This window comes from Camelina sativa, chromosome 3, assembly GCF_000633955.1.
Source record: "Camelina sativa cultivar DH55 chromosome 3, Cs, whole genome shotgun sequence".
In the NCBI taxonomy this organism is placed as follows: Eukaryota; Viridiplantae; Streptophyta; class Magnoliopsida; order Brassicales; family Brassicaceae; genus Camelina; species Camelina sativa.
In genome coordinates this window covers 17,735,664-17,754,556 of record NC_025687.1, presented here as the reverse complement: position 1 = coordinate 17,754,556, position 18,893 = coordinate 17,735,664, and the positions used below count along the sequence as shown (strand labels likewise).

Here is an 18,893-nt window from a genome sequence, read left to right as displayed (position 1 = left end):
ATTTTAGCTGGGCCTTTTCCTTTTTTTTTTGTTTGTCCAAATGTCTATATTACTTATGAGATGTCCAAAATAATTGAATGTTTAGTAATGTTTATCAGCTGTCTAAACCAAGTTCCGTTACAATATTAGTAACATTTTACAAATCATTTATACAATATTCCAAAATATACTTCCAAATAAAATACAGACACAAAACTTCATACTATATACTAATTCATAATTATAATTCAGGTTATTATATTTGATGTATCCCCTAAAAAAAACAAATAATACAAGTTAGTTAAAAGATCCTTAATTATATTAAAATACAATAAACTTTTTAAAAGTTATACTCATACTATAACTAACATTAATTAGATGATTAAAATAGTTACACTACAATTTAAAAACAAAATTGTATTATTAATAAACTTAAAATATCATAAAATACAAATTATAAAACATTTGACCCACGTTGTACTGCGGGTTGGAACCTAGTTTGTCAAGTTATTTTACACGTACATTTATTCTTTTGTCCATAAACAATTTTTTTTTCAAACTCTTTTGTTAATCAGTTTTGACTTTTTGTACCTTTCTTTTTCTAATTTCCTTATAATATATTTTAAAACTTTAAAAAAAATTCTTATAGATATCTCTTTATATTTTAAATATTGTTTTAAAAAAATTGTTTTACATCCATAACAAAATTTATGATAAACAAAATTTACACGTGTGCCTTGTGTCCTTCACTTGAGTTGCTAATTTTAAAAACCCAAATTTTATATAATAAGATATTTATAGTTCTTTCCATATTATTATTAAATAATATGTACAAGTATGGTGAAGTAAAAGGAACATAAATTATAATTTACGAACCTTAATGAATATATTTAATTAGCAGGTATTTCTTCACTCACGAGTCACGCCTGACTCCCAAATTCACAAGGTAAGATGTTAAAAACTTTTAACTTTTCAAGAAAAAGTTGATATATAAATGTTGGATGTTAAAAAGCTTTAAAATATCTATCTATAGCAGTTTCATCCGTCTCCCTCTATAGATGTACAAGTTACTCAACCAAACTTGATCTTGCTGATGAAACTTGTCCCTCTATAGCATTTATGCATAGATCTTGTTAAATCTCAAATCTAACATTTGTGTTTGTAGTCAAGAAGGAGAAAAGATTCTCTGTCATCGTACATGTAGGAGGGAAGTAGATAGATCACTACTCCCACATACAAGAGTGATCGAACTCTACTAGTTAATATATTCGTAATGCTTATTACCGTTCCAATACAGAATAACTCCGTTAATTGGTGCGGGAATGAGACATGCTATACCCTGAAAACGGCACACACTGAATAATTTAAGAATCGTAACAAGTGAGTGATGAAAATAATAACAAAAATTGACATTAGGTTTGATTTTGGTTCACCTAATGCAAGAGCAATTTGAAACTAAAAGAGCCTTCAGTGTAGTTTAGTCACACAACCTGAGATTGGATAGTCAAGATTTTTATTAGGAACCTCCACTTAGGCTAGTCAATGACGTGTTGTGAATTAGATCATTTCTTTCGGACATTCTTACTTCCCAACGTGTTGTGAATTACATTCTTACCGCCCGCAAGTACGAAATTTTTGGCAAGCTTCATGAACTGTAACGCTTCGTGTCCTCTGGACTAATTCCTTCCGGAAATGGGACGTGATATTGTCTATGATTAGCACTTAAACCTGCAATTATAAATGATAAACAAAGTCTTAGTGATCGTCAAGTTGTGTTTTCAATATTCTTGTGGCAGCGAGCGAGATCAATGATTATCAGAAATGAACCTCTTCATTTTCCCAAGTTTAAAATAAATAAAAAAACAAACAAACAAAAGAAACCATAAAAAAGAGATGAGGAACAACGAGCTGCAACCAAACTATTTTCAGTTTTTAGGCAATCAGAAGGCTCCATTTTGCGCGTTTGTCCAATATATGTGGGTACCCACCAAATCGCTTGTGGTGCAAGAAACGCACCTATCTTTAAAAACCCACCGCGTGTGACTCCTTATTAAAGGAAGCAAAAGTTACCCACGAGAAGCAAAAGTTACCCACGAGAAGAACACCGGCCAATATAGGAAGATAAGTAGAATCAGGCATCGACGTACAGAGCAGTCGAAAAAAGCTTTGTGTGACGTGGCAGAGCTTCGAAATCAGTTTATTATAATCAAAAAAAAATTTAAAGGTCAATTGTGTTATTAAAGTTTTTTATAGGAATCATTTGTGTTATTTTACAAGGGTCAATTTTTCTTTTTCTAATATTTCACTTAATTTTACAAATTTACTATAGTCAATTGACCATTATGACTCTAAGCTGCCTCCGCCAATCGAAAAAAAGTTTGTCAATGGTCACTGTCTGAAGGAATTCTAAAACCACCAGGAGCCGCCGCGAGAATCACCGTTTTTATGCTTCTACAGTCCCCAACAAAATCAGCTCTCGAACTCCATGGACTAGTCACCAAACCTATTATTTCAATTTGATATCTGGTAGAGTTTTGGCAATTTCTGAGCTGGCAGTAAAGTTCCTTACACGTTTACGTGTAATTTTGAATTCTTTTTCCAAGATTTTTTTTTTTTTTTTTTTATATATATAGAAACAATAATTTGTATTTGATATCTATGAGCAGAGTAGATGCAAGTTTGTGGTGAAAACAAGAATATTGGAGATATCTGTGGTGCGCATTTACTTTGAGCAGTTTTGGATTTAGCTTCCGTTTTATTTTATCAATGGGTGTATAAAACTATTGAACCTGGATATTTATGATATCTGTTTAGTTGCTGCACAATTTGGGTCTGTTTTTGTTACTTTTGTGCGAGTTGGGTTTTGATCTGTGTTGTTCATTATTCTAAAGCCACTATATTTCGGTGCTCTATAAGTTTTTGTTATCTTAGCTCAGTTTTTATTGTTTTTATTTTAATTCTGCGTCAGTCAGGAGGCAAGCACCATGATGATCCAAAATTGGTGTTGATCCACGAATATTCATTGTGGGAAGGTTAGCTTCGTTGTCCTTAAACCTGTTAGAATATAGGAATATAGAATATTTCCTAAGTCTTGACAAATATGTAAACAATATACTTGTAGAACACTTTTGTTCTGCCTATATAAGGCTTATGTTAATATCATAACTCTCTATGGAGATTTATAATCTTACATGGTATCAGAGCTAACCCTAGCATAAAACAAAAACCCTAAAGTTTTCTTTGTTAGACTCGATCCAGCCTCCGCTCTCTTCTTCTTTTTCATCGTCTTCTCTTCTCGTCCTGCTTCTCTCTGTTCTGTTTCTCTTCTTCTCCTTTCTCGTCGTTCATCCCTACCAACGATGACTAACAAAAAACTGCTCCTCCCTCAAGCGATAAACCCTTTGGTATCGCCCAGATCTGAGCCTATGTCCCTATTGTTCTTAGCATGGACAAGCTCAACTATGATATTTGGCGTGAATTGTTTGAGACACACTGTCTCTCGTTTGGTGTTTCTAGTCATCTTGACGGCACCTCTTCTCCCTCTTCTGATACCGACACTAAGTGGAAAGAACGTGACGGTTTGGTGAAGATGTGGATCTATGGCACTATCTCTGAGTCTTTGCTTGACTTTGTTTTAAAGAAAAAGTGCTCTGCCCGTGAGCTTTGGCTCTATGTTGAGGCTCTCTTTCGTGATAACAAAGACGGTCGTGCTCTCCAGCTTGAAAACGACCTCCGTACCTTGGTGATTGGTGATCTCAACATTCATGATTTTTGCCAGAAGTTGAAATCAATCTCTGATTTGCTGGCCAATATCGATTCCCCTGTCTCTGACAAAGCTTTGGTGATGCACATGGTGAATGGTCTCTCGGAGAAGTTTGACAATATTGTCAATGTGATTATTCACAAAACACCTTTCCCGTCGTTTTCTGAAGCTCGTTCTATGTTATTGATGGAGGAGTCTCGCCTTCAAAAACAGCATCGAGCTTCTTCAACCTCGACCCTTGATGTCTCTTCTCCCAATGTTCTACTTACATCTGCATCATACTCTAATCCGTCACCACCTTCTCCTCATAACCACCAACAACACCACCATAACAATTCTGGTCGTGGTCGCGGTGGTTCCGGTCGTGGTGGTCGCAACAATCGCGGACGTGGACGTGGATGTCACCATTCGTCGTGGGAACATAATTATCAACCTCCGCCTCCCTCCTGGTTTCACCCTTCCATGTCTTATCCGTCGTGGACTCCTCCAGCTTGGCCACCTTCGCCGTACTCTTATGGCACTCCTCCGTCGTATGGTGCATCGTAGTTTCATCATCATCCACATGTTGCTTCTTCCTCCTCCAATGGTGTTCTCGGCCCATATCCATCACGTCCCCCTAGTGAAGCTCATGTGCTACAATCATCACCACACACACAACTCACACATGCTTTCAGCACCATGAGCTTACCCGATCCATCGGATTCACAGTGGTATATGGATACTGCTGCCACCAACCACATCACGGCTCACCCAGGTACGCTACATTCTCTTTTTAATAAAAGCAATCTTCCTTTTGTAACTGTTGAAAACGGGTCTTTGGTTCGTACCACACAAACTGGCCATGGCCTCATTGCGTCTTCCTCACCAAATCGACCTCTTCATCTCCGTAATGTGCTTGTGTGTCCTTCTATGATCAAAAATCTGGTTTCGGTGCGTCGCTTTGTCACTGATAACAATAGTTCTGTTGAGTTTGACCCGTTTGGTTTTTCTGTTAAGGATCTGCTCACGAGAATCAAGCTCCTCCGCTGCAATAGTCCCGGTCCATTGTACTCGGTCTCCACAACATCATCGTCTCCGTCTCCTCTCGCGCTCGCCACCACTACCTCTACCAACACGTTGTGGCACCATCGTCTTGGACATCCGGGAAACAATGTTATCTCTTCTCTTGCTTCTTCTGGTGTTATTGCTTTTAATAAGACCGACATGACAACTTTGTGTCATGCGTGTCAAGTAGGAAAACATGTTCGACAATCATTTGGTTCTTCGACTTCGGTTGTGTTTAAACCGTTTGCTCTTATCCATTCAGATATCTGGACCTCTCCAATATCTAGTGTTAGTGGAATAAAATATTATGCTATTTTTATTGATGAGTTTTCACATTTTGTTTGGGTTTATCCGCTGCATCGCAAGAGTGATTTGTTTTCCATGTACACTAATTTTTCAGCCTATGTTCGCACCCACTTCGGCACAGAAATTCAGTCCTTGCAATGCGACAATGGTGGCGAATTTGACAATAGCTCTCTCCGTGATTACTTGGATGCTCATGGTACACTCTTGCGGTTCTCTTGTCCCTACACATCGAAACAAAATGGGAAAGCTGAACGAACCTAGTTTTTTTTGTTTGGAATTTGTGTAGATAATCTTAATTATCACAAAATGTCAGTGATATGAGAGAGGTGTTCGACTGTTTCATTTCCTTCTTGAAAACCATCAGTGATCAGTCAAGCATGAAAGTTATTGTTGTCTTTATCGTCTAAGTTCATAGTTTAGGAGTCAAGCACTTGGTTGGATTATACAAGTGCTTCTCTTTGTTGCTTTTCTTACTCACAGTTCTCACCATTGGTGTAAATTTTATCCACAAAACCATCCAAATCTGTTTGTAACGAAACCTGAAACAAGTTTCTAAGAGCGGTATATAATCAGAAACTTATATTGGGTGAATAAGATATACTGAATCTTCTTACTAAAACATCTTACTATGTCTTGAGTATTCCTATCTTTTACTGAAGCTTAGAGTAGTATTTAATTATTTATGTGTGTTGGTTGATTTTGTTGTCAAGGTTGATGGAAGTGGGAAGAAGAAGGCATGTGGGTTTTCTGTTGGCAAGAAGAAATTGAAAACGAAACTGACTCCAGCTGCTAAAGCTAAAGCTGCCCAAGCTATGGAGCTAGACAATTGACAAGGAACCTCAGTTTTCTTTTCACTTGTATGTAACCCTCTGTTCTACATTGTCATCTTTGTCACTTTAGTTTCGTTTGAAAAAATCAAGTTGAAGCTAGCTTCTTTCTTTTAATAGGTTATGTACTCTTATGTATCACTTTTCTTTTCGAGTTCAAGATTTTGCTATCAAACCTGCTTGGATCAATGTCGATTCTGCTATAAATGATCTGAAGGCACTAATGTTGTAACTTGTAACACAGTACAGACTCAACAAAACTCAACATAGAGCAAAAAATCAATGTTCAATTTTGTGTTCAGTTTTGTATTGAGTTTGGAATCAAGACATCCATATTTAGGGATGACTAATGGGAGGATAAAAACTAAAAACAATGGGATGAAGATCTAAACTTAGATTAATATTATTTTTAATATTTTTAAAGGTTAGAGACACTAATTTGAGGATGTGCAATGAGTTTGCTCTAAGAGATTTTTATAAGCCAAAGCTTTCGCTCTTGTTCTCGGAGGAATTAGCATGTTGTCTAGCATGAAACTCAGTCCACACAATCATGTGTGCATATATCTCCTAAATTATCGAAACTCAGTCATCACGGAAACAACATCGAACACAAGAGATTTCTATAAGCCAAAAATTTTAGGTCAGTTGGAAATTCTTTTCTTATTCATAGTAAGGAGTCCATTAACAGTCATTAGGACAAAGGAAAAACTAGGGAACCATATTAAACCAAATAAAACCAATAAATATCAATATTATCATAAAACCAATAAATCAATGAATACCTTAATATATTTTTTTTAGATATATCTCTATTCCGAAAATTTCTCTAAATTATCAGAAAATTTGAAAAATATAAATATTAATAAATCTATATGAAAATATATGAAGGTATTGAAAGGTACGAGACTTAATTTTCTTTTAGCAAACAGACTAAAGAAATAAGTTAATATCAGGAGAGAATATGCGCACACATGATCGTGTGGTTGCTTGATTAACCTGCATGCGTCGTTTCTTCAGACTATTTGTTTGGTTCCTACAGAAAAGATAAAACACACACTTAGAATCTCTCAAGCCTCGTTGTCTTTGCGATGTTTTCTCGTATCTGGTTTTGGCTTTTTGGCCTTGACGACAGTGAACAATTGAAATTCCAAAGGGATCCGGATAGGTTAAGTGAATTGCCTGATGCGTTGCTCTTAGAAATATTGTCGTTACTACCAACGGAAGATGTTGTGGCCACAATGATTCTGTCTAAACGTTGGAGATTCCTTTGGATGATGGTACCAAGACTTGTATACAATGATAGCAACAAGAATATTCAAAGCTTTTCGGGCTTTGTAGATAGGTCTTTGACATTACACAAGGCTCCAATTCTCGAAACTTTGCACTTCAAACTTGGTACAACCTGTCGCGATGAAGATATTCCCGTGTGGATTAGAGCTGCAGATAAAAAAAGCTCTCTGCGTGAGCTGAGTATCGAGATGGATACGTTTTCTAGACCATCTCCAATCACACTTCCAAAGAGTTTGTACACAGAGTGTAGAATGCTAGTGACATTGAAACTTAATAATGTGATTCTTGTGGATGCTTCTTCAAATTTGTCTTTCCCTTCCCTCAAGTCATTGGAACTTGTATCAGTGAAGTACCCTGGTGACGAATTCGTAAATAGGCTTTTATCCAATTGCCATGTTCTTGAAGACTTATATGTGGTTCACGGTCCAAATAGCAATGTGACTACCTTCACTGTTAGAGTGCCTTCTTTAGTGAAGTTATTCATCATGTATACACGTCACGATGTAGATGATGGTCATGGCTTTGTGATATATGCTCCTTCTCTGGAGAAATTGGACATTATTGATCATCAAGGCATATTATGTGTCATTGAGAATAACATGCCTAAGTTGGAAAGCGCAGCTCTCGACATCGATTGCTTTCTTCCTGGAATGATTCTAGGGTCTATTACTTCTGTCAAGCTTCTCAGTTTATGTTTATCTAGCTCAAAGGTATTTTTTTGTGTTTGTTTTTTCGTTTACGGCTAAGACTGTTGTTTCCTATCGTTGTTCCTTGTGGTCAAATATGTTTCTGCTTAATTATGCAGGATATATATCCTCCTAGTTGTGTCTTCTGTTCTCTCGAAACTTTAATAATATGCACATGTGACAAAGCGTGGGTGGATGTATTATTGTGTATGCTGAGAGTTTCTCCTAATTTAGAAGCTCTCGAATTTGACCAGGTACGTACATAAGATCTAATTAGTAACATTATATATGATGTTCTCTAATTCAATCTACTTATATGTATATATATATATATATCAGTGCCATAAACCTCAAGAGCTCCCGTGCTGGATTGAACCAGGCTTAGTTCCTGAATGTCTATTATCAAGTCTTGAAAATCTCGAATGGGAAGACTATGAAGGAACTGAAGCTGAGAAAGAAGTAGCAGCATTCATCTTAAGAAGTGCAAACTGCTTAAAAGAGGCAACTATATACTCTAAATCCACTGACCCTAACGAGAAACTTGAGATAATCAAGGAGTTGTCATTGTCACCAAGGGGTTCACGTACTTATCAGCTTCTATTTGATTGAAGTTTTTAGTCTTTTTCTAATATTTTGCTTGGTTGGTTTTTTGATTTATTTTTTTTCGAGGTTTTTAAATATTAGTTTTTTTGTGTGTGTGGTCGTTTATAGATAAGAAGAATTACGGATCGAATTCAAATTAGTTTAATTTGTTAAGATTATGTTTTTTCTGGTTTAATGTCTTTGTTAATTGGTTAAACAAATAGTAAACCAAACAAAACCCATGTTTGTAAGTAATTAGGTGAAAACTATTATCCATCTGGTTTTTATTACTTGTCATTTTAGAGAGATTTTTTTGTTTTAAATTACTTGTCATTCTCATTTTTTTCAATGTAAATTTTGTAATGAAATTCTAAATATAACCTTATAAAACTAATAAAATAAGTAACACCATAAATTATTTGTGAGGTTAAGATTGTTAATATACACCAGTTTTTAATCTATGTGAAACTCACAGCCCCTATTTTTAAATGTAATTCAATGAAAATAGCTTAGTAAACTTTAGAACAAAAATTATTTTACTTATATTAGCAATATATACGTCATATCATTTACTTGATTTCAATATTTTTTTGTTGTTGTGTGCCTAATTACTTCAACTTTTTCATTAAAAATATATAAATCATCATCTGGCGAAAGCCTATACCAAGCAAATGGATATTGTGAGACCTATGAGGCCGGTGATTTGAATATGTTTCGTAACACCACAAATTAAGTGGAGATATTGCGATACCGTGATGAGGCATATATTTTTTTCGAAAGTTACATTGAAATTCTTAAATTAGAGAAACTTAGAGAATATAGTCTCGAACGCGTACGAAACTTTTGTAACGAAAGGGTCAATGTTGAAACCTGGTGGCACCGCCAACAAGATAAATGTTCCATTCTAGACTCCTCCTATACACGCGTCGTTACTCTCTAGACTCTTCGCTTTCCTAAAACTCTTCATTGACGACTCTCCACTAATTTCGCTTGTAATTTTAATTAAAGTTATTAACAAGAATTCTAGTAAGTAGTAACCATGATTTTATTCAAGAGTGCCAATAATCGAGATTAAAAAAAAAAAAAAAAACTTGTAACAAACATAGTACCAACAATAACACGATAATAAACATCATATAAAGTAGAAACAAATCAGAAATCGAATCCACAAATCTCTAAAACACTATAAATCAAATTATTGATAACAAGAAAAAAAACAAACAAACAATGAAACCAAAAATATTCCTAACGAATCTATTGCGTAAGACAAAGTAGCATCTACAGCATCAAAGCAGCGATCACGGTCACTCCGACGAAAGTTCCGAAGACGGAGACTCTACTCACTGAAGCGGCGTTTGGAGAGCCAGTTGGGGGAGACTGAGAAGGTCCAGCTTCACCAGATGGAACATTTGTACCTGGAGCTCCGGCAGGGGAAGTAGGCGTCGGAGGAGCTGGCGGAGAAGTGGAGGCATCGGGAGAATCACTCGGTGGCTGACTAACCGGAGGAGCGGTGGTAGGTGCTGAGGAAGGAGGATTGGTTAAGGGTGAGGGTGAAGGTGAAGGTGCCGGTACGGTGGTTCTTGGAGACTGAGACGGTGCAGGAGTAGCCGGGAGGGGAGATAAGGTTGGAGCTGGTCCCGGAGCTTGAGCAACGACGGAGGAGGCCACTAGAGCTAGGAAGAGGCAAACAACGAAGGATTTGGATGCCATTGTTACGTACGTAGTATGGTGAGAGAGTTTTAATAGATTAGCAGAAGGAACTGTGATTATATCGGTCAAGAGACAAAAGTGAGTTTATATAGTGAAGGGTTAGGTGTAAAAAACCTAAGTTTCTTGGAAACTACAAGTTCAACATAATACTTTTTGAAAATAAGTCCAACGTATAACAATCATTTTGGAAATAAACCAAACAAATGACTAAAAATGATAAATAATTTTTTCATGATTCAAATAAAGATGCACAATATTTATTTGCAAATGTATCATGATTTTGTTTCTCTATAGAATTGTATTTGTTTCTTCAAATATCCATTGTTGATTTCTTACCTTATGAAATTTGCGTCGTCGGATGGATCAATTTGTGAGTCTTGGCCGACCCCGACAATAAACAAACGCGTTGTTTTCAATAGGGAGAGAGTCTAGAGGAATGGGCGGCGTTCAAAAGCAGGCAGAGACTTTTATTTATTTCCTTAACAAACACAAACTCTATGGAAGTCTCTTCGATCAAAAAAAAAAAGATCACATGAGATCTTTAGAGTAATGGTTTCGAGATTAGTTAATTTTTGTTTTATTATAGACAAAAAATTCCACTAATACTTATGATTATAGCACATGGCATTTTCTGTCGTCTTTTAATTTTAATAACAAAAGTATTTATTTGTGGTGAATTTGGTAAATCTAATTGCTTCATGACTATTTAGTCTTGTTATCAAATGGAATGCTTAATCAAGGAATCCAATATTTGCATTTTTATCTAACTTTTACCAATATTCTATCTGTTTCAGGTAGAGTAGATGTAAGAAAGATCATCCAATCATATTACCTACAATCTATTGTTTTGGGAAACAATGAATCTATTTTAAGGTAATTTTTCGCAATTTCCACTCTTTTTAACTGAAGCTACAGTTGTATAAAGCGTTTTTGGGTGTTTGAAAGAGTAAAATCTCATCATATCTTCTAACTTCTTGAAGAGCTCCAAAAGTTCAAAACCAATAAAGCAACTTTCAAGATAAATTAGTAACAATAATGCTAAAAAGTCTTGAGAAAAAGTCTAGACAGCACTGATACGACGTTAAGTAACGTATTCACAAAGACGAAACCAAAGTGTTTGGCAAGTCTACCCGAAAACGAAATCTTAAAAGTCAACAAGAGAAAGGTGATGAAATTTCGAAGAAACAATCTAAGATATACGCGTAGATGAATGAAGTAACCAAAACCAATTTTTGTTTCTTTATTACGTTATAGACCTAATAATATTGATATCAAATTTGGATTTAATAAGAGGATTTATAAACGGAAACAAGAAACAATATAAAGTTCAAACATAAAACATAACCAAACTAAAACAAATAAGCCATACATAATAAAAAGTACAAATTGATAATCGATTTGTGTACAAAATTCAATAGTTATTTTTGACAATTCATGGTTGGACTTGAATTGATTTGATTATGAAAAGACTCCACAGTTTGATTTTGGTGCGTGACGTATACGTAACCCCAAAAAGCAAACATATTTTTTGATTGTATGGAAAAAGAACAAAAACTGATTCCAAATATACTTTGTTATTGGGAAAAAGAGACTTTCATCAACCTCGACGTAATAACTGGGCCATCGAGAGTCGCCCGAACCAAATTGGGATAAAATCTGTGCAAGACAGTCCCAAACGCAAAACTCCTCTATAAACCACAGCCTTCCTTGACACTTACACACACAATGTCTCCAAAATTTCCTCCGTACTATCTTTTTAACTGAGGCACAATAATGGTATAACGATACATTCATCATTCGTTAGCCAAATATATAATTTGTAGATTTCCTAACCCTTACTGCGACTAAGCAACATCAGTGTATTCTGATGCTCGCCGCAGATTGCATTTTCCAGTCGGCTAGAATGTAAAAACAAACAAACAAGAACCCGACCTGCAAAATTACATCTAAGGGAGTTAAGATAGTTTCATTCGTTTCATTGGCAAAGCAAACCAAAACCGACCAAACAATTGAAAGCCAATTTTTGGGGTAACCAAACTGAATAAACCGAAACTAACTGAGAAATTATATCTTTAGTATTATACATACTAGTAAAAATATACGTAAACATATTACATAAATATGAAGTAGACAACTATAAGTTAGTTTTTTCATAATGTAAAACAGAACCTATATATCTATGCATATGCAAACGCAATGCTTAAAGCGTGATCCTACTGTTACAACTGGCTAATGGACTTTGAACACAAATAAGATTCAAGATTTCAGTCGATATATGTTACCTTTCACATTATGTCCTACGATNCAGATGCATTTTCCAGTCGGCTAGAATGTAAAAACAAACAAACAAGAACCCGACCTGCAAAATTACATCTAAGGGAGTTAAGATAGTTTCATTCGTTTCATTGGCAAAGAAAACCAAAACCGACCAAACCATTGAAGGCCAATTTTTGGTGTAACCAAACTGAATAAACCGAAACTAATTGAGAAATTATATCTTTAGTATTTATTATACATACTAGTAAAAATATCTATAATCATATTACATAAATATGAAGTAGACAACTATAAGTTAGTTTTTTCATAATGTAAAACAGAACCTATATATCTATGCATATGCAAACGCAATGCTTTAAGCGAGATCCTACTGTTACAACTGGCTAATGGACTTTGAACACAAATAAGATTCAAGATTTCAGTCGATATATGTTACCTTTCACATTATGTCCTACGATATTTGGACTGGAATCTCAGTGAGTAGTAGTCTACTTCGGGGCAAGGTTTGCAGATGCAGCAGCAGCTTCTGCTATAAGAGCAACTGGTTGACGAGCCTGAAGGCAAGCACAAATATCAAAAGGGTGCAACTCTGAACCATCATAGAGAAGATTTAGTCCTGGAAGAATCACTTCTCGGCTATCTGCTTCATCAGTGTCTGCCTTTGTTGTACTTAAAGGTGCATTCTCATCAATGGTCCTTGTGACAGCCTCATATACAGGGGCCAAGGTGTAGGATCTGTGACCACCCACAAAATACCTCAAAAACTGAAAAAAAGGAAAAAAAAAAAAAAAAAGAATAATCATGAACCATGGAAGGAACTAAACTGACCTAAGAATGCTACCGTCAAAGCTCAGAACTTCGGTCCGGCAACGTTGGCGATTAGCTAGTTTCAGCCGTTGGAATTCGCTTGTGGCTCCTGATATTGGTGACGAAGGGTCCACGAGAGGGTTCCACCTTCCGCTTGCATAGTTCATGAGCTTATTACTACGCGCAGGCTCCTTTGCTTGTTCTTTCTGGTAAAGAAGTTTAGCAGCTGGACCTGTCGCTTGGTACTGTGCACATATATCTTTCAACCTTTTTCTTATGCATTGCATTGCATCGTGTTGTTCCATGAGCGAATCTGCTTGAAGTAACTGTGATGACACGATTCTTTTACAGATATTGTTGCATAACTTTGGACTGAAAAGTGGAAACCCAAACTCCACGGTTAAAGGGACCCATTCATACTTCTCATCATTATCTGGAGAAAAGGAACCCGACGAATCCTTAGCTTTAAAGAGTTTCAAAAGCCGAATGTAACCGACTGTCTTCAACTCCATGTTGTTTGCCAGCTTAGTTAAGAGAGAGTTCAACTTAGTATTTTCCTCAAGGGGAAGTCCAAGCTCATCGCCGAAATGAGGAATGGAACCATCAGCGTTCTTCAGGGGTAATGGTATATCTAAAGTAACAATTCTTCCAGAGCGATCAAGATCATGCTTGCTGAGAGGCTGAACGAGAACAGCTGAGCACTTGAGAAGGCAATTTAAACAGTGCAACAGAATACCTCCCTTGACCAAGTTACCTTCAAACTTGTTTCCTAAACCACCAACCGAAGATCCATCCCAAGACCAAATGAGAGCTTTCTCACAGCCAGCTAGTGGAGCAGGAAGCATCCGCAGACACTGACCTTTCATCAAGATAACCGACAAAGGCCCAGTGCCCACGGTTGAATACAATACGAGTTTCATCCACTGCGTCATGGATGAATGGGAGGGAGGACCGAAATGAACAGGGCCTGACGGTCCAGGAAGAACAGTCGTAAGTGGAAGAGGAATCATTGACACAACAATATCGTAGTCACGGGAAAACAAACGATCTAGAGTAGCAGGAGTTAGAGAAGCTAGACTTTCACAACGGAGAATGTCAACGCGATATTTTTTCTTTTTCTTGTTTCCTTTACCGGTGTCAGGTCCCTCAACGGAGATTGGCTTTCCATCATTCTGAAGGTTTAGGTTAGAACTGTAGGTCTCAGTCAAGGTATTAGTATCAACAGACGATGTAGTGGAAGCTGCTTCATGTTCAGTGCTTTCATGGACACGCTCTGTCGACAAGGGAACCTCTTGAGGGGAATCTGAAACCACGGAAGCCTCACTATTTTGGCTGGTTAAGGAATCTCCCGAATTATCAGGTAAATTAGCATCTGCGAGAAGAGTAACAGCCTCATCATTGCTCAAAGTTCCCAAGCCCATAGTATCAACTACTGTATCTGTAGCAACTCCACCAGATATCAAACATTCCAGGACACAACGTAGACTAAAGGCATGATTTGCAAATTCTTGCAGTTCACCCTCAAATTTCGCTCCCTCTAATGTGCTCAAATCCTGGCAAAGGTCTGGGATACTAGTATGCCCTAGTTTTCCCGCTTCATAGAGTGTCACAGCATGAGATTTCAGTCCTACAATAGCGTTCATGAACATGAATAGAATATATTAGAAAAATGCAAAAAGTGATCCTTTTACACAGATAATTGATATTCATGGGTTGTTAATAGTTATAAACTAGCCACCAAATATAACTAGGAAATTTTACCTGGTGACACAGAACCCATCATTAGATACGATGTTATATTAGCATCAACTATGAAAGCAACCCGAACATGACTAGAACGTGATCCAGAGCTTTCTATCCCTAAACTATCTCCATGTTGAGCCGCCTCACCATCAGCAGACCTGTACGTAGAGCTTACACTAGCCCGAGATGCATCTTCGTCATCACTGACGATGGCACGTGGAGACCCAGGCATAATCTTGTCATGAAGTACAGATGACGGATCAATTAACTTGACAGCCCATCCCAACCGGCAAACAAAAGATGCAGCAGCCTGTAATTGAGTTACGTCAGCTTGCAAAGTAGATGCCAGCTCTGCAACTGTTGAGTTCTCATTTGAAACTACAAAAACTGCATAGAGTAACCTGCAAATTGCAGCTGCAGCTATTAGACTGCTAGATAATTTCAGGGGTAACTAAAACCAAGATAAAATAAGCTTCCACGTGGCACAATAGTTCCCTTACTCTTCAATAGGATCTTCGTAAGACTGCTCTCTGTTAGAGATGAACCCCTCAAGCTTTGAAACTGAAAAAGGAATGCAAAAGGACATGCATTTAAGTGAAATCTTAGTTTTGCAATAGAAAATATGAGCCTACCATATGAATCTAAGAACAGAAGAACAGGCTATCTAGGAGCTTCACTGGCTCTGTTCCAAGTAAATAAAATTACCGTGAAATAGTATGGGAAAACAATGATAAAACAATTAGTTATATGAAGAGCCGATTATGAAACTGTTCTTAAAATCACCTGACATGCTATTACATGCCTTAGCAAAAACTCAATATTTTCCAGCCTTGAAGTACATTGAAGAAATGAAGTGATAAGTAAATACTGGCAAACATAAACTCACCTTTAAAGCGGTCATCCTGATAGACTGGGACATCAAAATATACCAATCCCCTCTGGTACAGACCTTTTATGACTTCTGGATCGAAGAGGATATAGGCATTAGCTTCTTCTTTGCAGATTTTATCTATTGTCGCCATCTCATCTTCTGAAAGTTTCTATGCAAAGAACAAGTATATAAGATCTGTTATTAGACAAGGAACAAGTAGGATGAAAATGCCATCGTTCACTCCGAGTAAAATCAGTTTGAAAAAGGAGAAATGGAAGCATAGAGGAGATCTTAGATTACCTTAAACTCTTCTATGGTGAAGTTGACAAGGCAAACACCCCACCAAGGGTCAATAGGGAAATCCACAGGTTGAGTAGGTAAGAAGTCTTTTGCAATCGATTTGTTCAGCTTCCACATTATTTTCTGGAAAGCTCAAAACATGAATGAAATGTATAAGACATAACAGATGTTGAATTACATCCACTTGTAGGCTCAAGTTATAATGATAAACTACGATGCTCTGAATTTTCTTAAAATTACAATGACATAAAATGAAAACGAGAAAATTCCATCTAAATTTTGTAAAGGTTGAATTCCCGTATTTTAGATATAGTAAAAATTCTTCAGTCAGAAGTCAAAGTAAAGGAAATTTTTGCAGGGTGCAAAAGACATGCCAGTCACATAAACCAGTATAAATTATAAAATCTAGACAAAAAAAAGTACCTTAGATCTGCATTTATTCATGATATCAATGAACTCATTCCTCCCTATTCCTGTAAGCCGGAACGCATCTGCCGCACTGAAGTTTGGAATACTGTCATAAGGTTGCTCTGTGTCAAATTAAAAAGAATGAGGATGAAAAAATCGCTGGCTATAACTTAAGGTAAGTGAAAAGTGAGCTCTAAAGTAAAGCAACAATTTACCATTTCTCATGACTTCAAATATCATGTCACAGTAGTATCTGAATGGTGATATCCTCATCACACGGCAAACATACTCCGCGAGGTGATACGGAAATAGCTGCAGGTAATGGTCAACAGCAATTAACTTTAAAGATCCACTGACAGTAACAGAAACATAGCCCTATATTTCACCCTAGTTCACGAAGTTTTCCTCCTAGTTTCGACTATGTAAACCCACAGCTACCTTTCAGAGTAAGAAACATATATTACTAAATAACCATCACATAAGATGGTATCTAGATTCTAAAATAAACCTTGTTGGCCACTATTATAGATTCCAAAACCTTTTCTTATACATTGTAGCCATCAAATACGAGATAAAGGGACAAAAAATAAAGACAGAGAAACAAGATCAAAATGATTTGCAAACTCTCCACTAGAATGCAATTAAAAATAAAAAGACCTCTTAGAGAGATATCCATCAAAACGCACCGCCAGATTCTTTCGCAAGTAACGCATCATATCTTCATAATATTCACCTTCTTTGCAAACTTTACAAGCAAAACACGTATTCCATAGGAGTCTTTTCTTGATACAATGCGCAGTAACCCTGCATAAAGAATCAAAACAGTGAAAAAAGATTATACCATAGAGCACCTCAATCCCATTACAAGTAATTAAATCCCCTAATCATGAAAACATGCAAAGGAAAAAAAACAAAAAACAAACAAACCTTTTATGCCATTCGTCCTTAGACCCAAGAATAGATTGGAGTCGTTTTGGGAGGTTTTCCCAAGGGCATTCTTCCCTTACAGCTTTCGATATCAACTGATCCTCTATTGTTACTGGACTGTGCTGCATCTTCCCCAAATTTTTCCTATCTTCCAATTACATAAAATACAAAGTCCAAGATAAAGCAATTTAGAATCATCGAACCACACCACACAGGAATACTAAAAAACCAAGTCGTTCCACCGACAAATTCGCAACTCCCTACATCAATTTCTACTCCTTAGCCTAATTGTAAACACAGAAAATGCAGTATAATTTCTCTAAGCATCATCATACACACTACGACGTGAAAAGTCGAAGAACATCGGAGACTAAAAAATCCAAAATGCACTTCTGATCGGTAAATACATAGGAAAATTCGAAGATGGATTGAAGAATATGCGAAAATAGAACCAGCGATCGGAGATCAGAGGTCGTACCTGAGCACAACACACCGGAGAAGGAAGATGCCAGAGAAACTAGAAGAAGCTCATGAGAGAGAGAGAGAGAGAGAGAGAGAGATCTGAAGGAGAAAAAAAATGGACAAGGACTGATCTCGGGGGTCTCATGTACAGGCCGGCCCTGGGCCGAAGCTGGGAGAGTGTGGGCTCCAAAATCATAAAGTGCAAATATGTTCATTAATAAAGGTAGAGAAAACCTCAACCGAACCTAACCAAATTAATTAAACTAGAAACCAAATGAAGTTTTATTTAGGGTAAATTATTGCACACCGTAACCACTACGACGTTTCCACCGTAACCAGGGTTGATGTTTTTTAACCACCATTTGGCAAAGTCAAATGAAGTTTCTACCTAGTTAGTTGCTCGGGTTTCTCGGCCTGGTATCCTACACCTCGCCTTAATGATATCTACATTCAAATTAGCCACAAGACTTTTCTGGACTGAAATGTCCCTACAGTAAATTTGATCTCTTTTGTTACATTGTAACGATTGAATTGAGAAAAAAAATGTGTTAGATAATTAAAATTAGTTTACTATTATTCTTTCCTATTTTTGGTTTTTTCATTTTTTCTGTCTATTCAATTTGATGACTATTTTTTATTTTTGTACTTATAATTATAATTCATTTTTTTATATCCATTTTCTAATTTGTTTTTTACATTGAATTATAATTTATGTTCTAACTTGTTTTTTAATATTATTTAAGATTAATACTTATCATTTACTCATGTGTACATACACGGTAATAATTTTTGTGTTTATGTGTACGTAAATAGTTAAGTAATTTTTATATTTACCTTTTAAAATATGTTTGCAGCAATGTATCTTTATAAAAATGCAATCGAAAAATCCAAAAAATGTAAGTACAATTTAG

The 18,893-nt window shown here is 36.4% G+C and overlaps 4 protein-coding genes across 6 annotated transcripts; 2 read left to right on the top strand and 2 right to left on the bottom strand.

The window, feature by feature from the left end:
- Positions 3,425-4,288, top strand: LOC104779092. The gene has a single exon (XM_010503485.1). The coding sequence runs from the start codon at positions 3,425-3,427 to the stop codon at positions 4,286-4,288; it is 864 nt and encodes a 287-aa protein (XP_010501787.1).
- LOC104779091 (probable FBD-associated F-box protein At1g32375) lies at positions 7,008-8,504 on the top strand. The gene is made up of 3 exons (XM_010503484.1): positions 7,008-7,919; positions 8,015-8,149; positions 8,235-8,504. The coding sequence occupies exons 1-3, from the start codon at positions 7,008-7,010 to the stop codon at positions 8,502-8,504; spliced, it is 1,317 nt and encodes a 438-aa protein (XP_010501786.1).
- Positions 9,584-10,541, bottom strand: LOC104777452 (classical arabinogalactan protein 5-like). Its single transcript, XM_010501716.2, has 2 exons — positions 10,524-10,541; positions 9,584-10,237 (listed from the first exon to the last, which is right to left on the bottom strand). Exon 2 carries the CDS (start codon positions 10,185-10,187, stop codon positions 9,756-9,758), a length of 432 nt encoding a protein of 143 aa, XP_010500018.1. The 5' UTR covers positions 10,188-10,237; positions 10,524-10,541; the 3' UTR covers positions 9,584-9,755.
- LOC104777451 (protein FAM91A1-like) lies at positions 12,493-18,109 on the bottom strand. Of its 3 annotated transcripts, none has more exons than XR_766283.1 (12): positions 17,999-18,109; positions 17,521-17,668; positions 17,280-17,397; positions 16,809-16,905; positions 16,609-16,715; positions 16,186-16,308; positions 15,901-16,054; positions 15,515-15,575; positions 15,033-15,415; positions 13,293-14,898; positions 12,901-13,199; positions 12,493-12,546 (listed from the first exon to the last, which is right to left on the bottom strand). XR_766283.1 is itself a non-coding variant. In XM_019243829.1 (11 exons), the coding sequence occupies exons 2-11, from the start codon at positions 17,646-17,648 to the stop codon at positions 12,953-12,955; spliced, it is 3,024 nt and encodes a 1,007-aa protein (XP_019099374.1). In that variant the 5' UTR covers positions 17,649-17,668; positions 17,999-18,109; the 3' UTR covers positions 12,710-12,952. The 3 variants fall into 3 exon arrangements, 1 of the variants encoding a protein (XP_019099374.1); XR_766284.1 differs by having other exon boundaries at positions 17,521-17,664; positions 17,999-18,101; XM_019243829.1 differs by lacking the exon at positions 12,493-12,546 and having other exon boundaries at positions 12,710-13,199.

Excerpts from the sequence above, each read along its gene's own strand:
- LOC104779092 (XM_010503485.1), top strand. The coding sequence starts at position 3,425 with ATGGACAAGCTCAACTATGATATTTGGCGTGAATTGTTTGAGACACAC.
- LOC104779091 (XM_010503484.1), top strand. The coding sequence starts at position 7,008 with ATGTTTTCTCGTATCTGGTTTTGGCTTTTTGGCCTTGACGACAGTGAA. Across the intron at positions 7,920-8,014 it reads TATGTTTATCTAGCTCAAAG|GATATATATCCTCCTAGTTG; the intron begins GTATTTTTTTGT and ends TTAATTATGCAG. Across the intron at positions 8,150-8,234 it reads AAGCTCTCGAATTTGACCAG|TGCCATAAACCTCAAGAGCT; the intron begins GTACGTACATAA and ends TATATATATCAG.
- LOC104777452 (XM_010501716.2), bottom strand. The coding sequence starts at position 10,187 with ATGGCATCCAAATCCTTCGTTGTTTGCCTCTTCCTAGCTCTAGTGGCC.
- LOC104777451 (XM_019243829.1), bottom strand. The coding sequence starts at position 17,648 with ATGCAGCACAGTCCAGTAACAATAGAGGATCAGTTGATATCGAAAGCT. Across the intron at positions 16,055-16,185 it reads TCACCATAGAAGAGTTTAAG|AAACTTTCAGAAGATGAGAT; the intron begins GTAATCTAAGAT and ends TTCTTTGCATAG. Across the intron at positions 13,200-13,292 it reads TTTGACGGTAGCATTCTTAG|ATCCTACACCTTGGCCCCTG; the intron begins GTCAGTTTAGTT and ends GGGTGGTCACAG.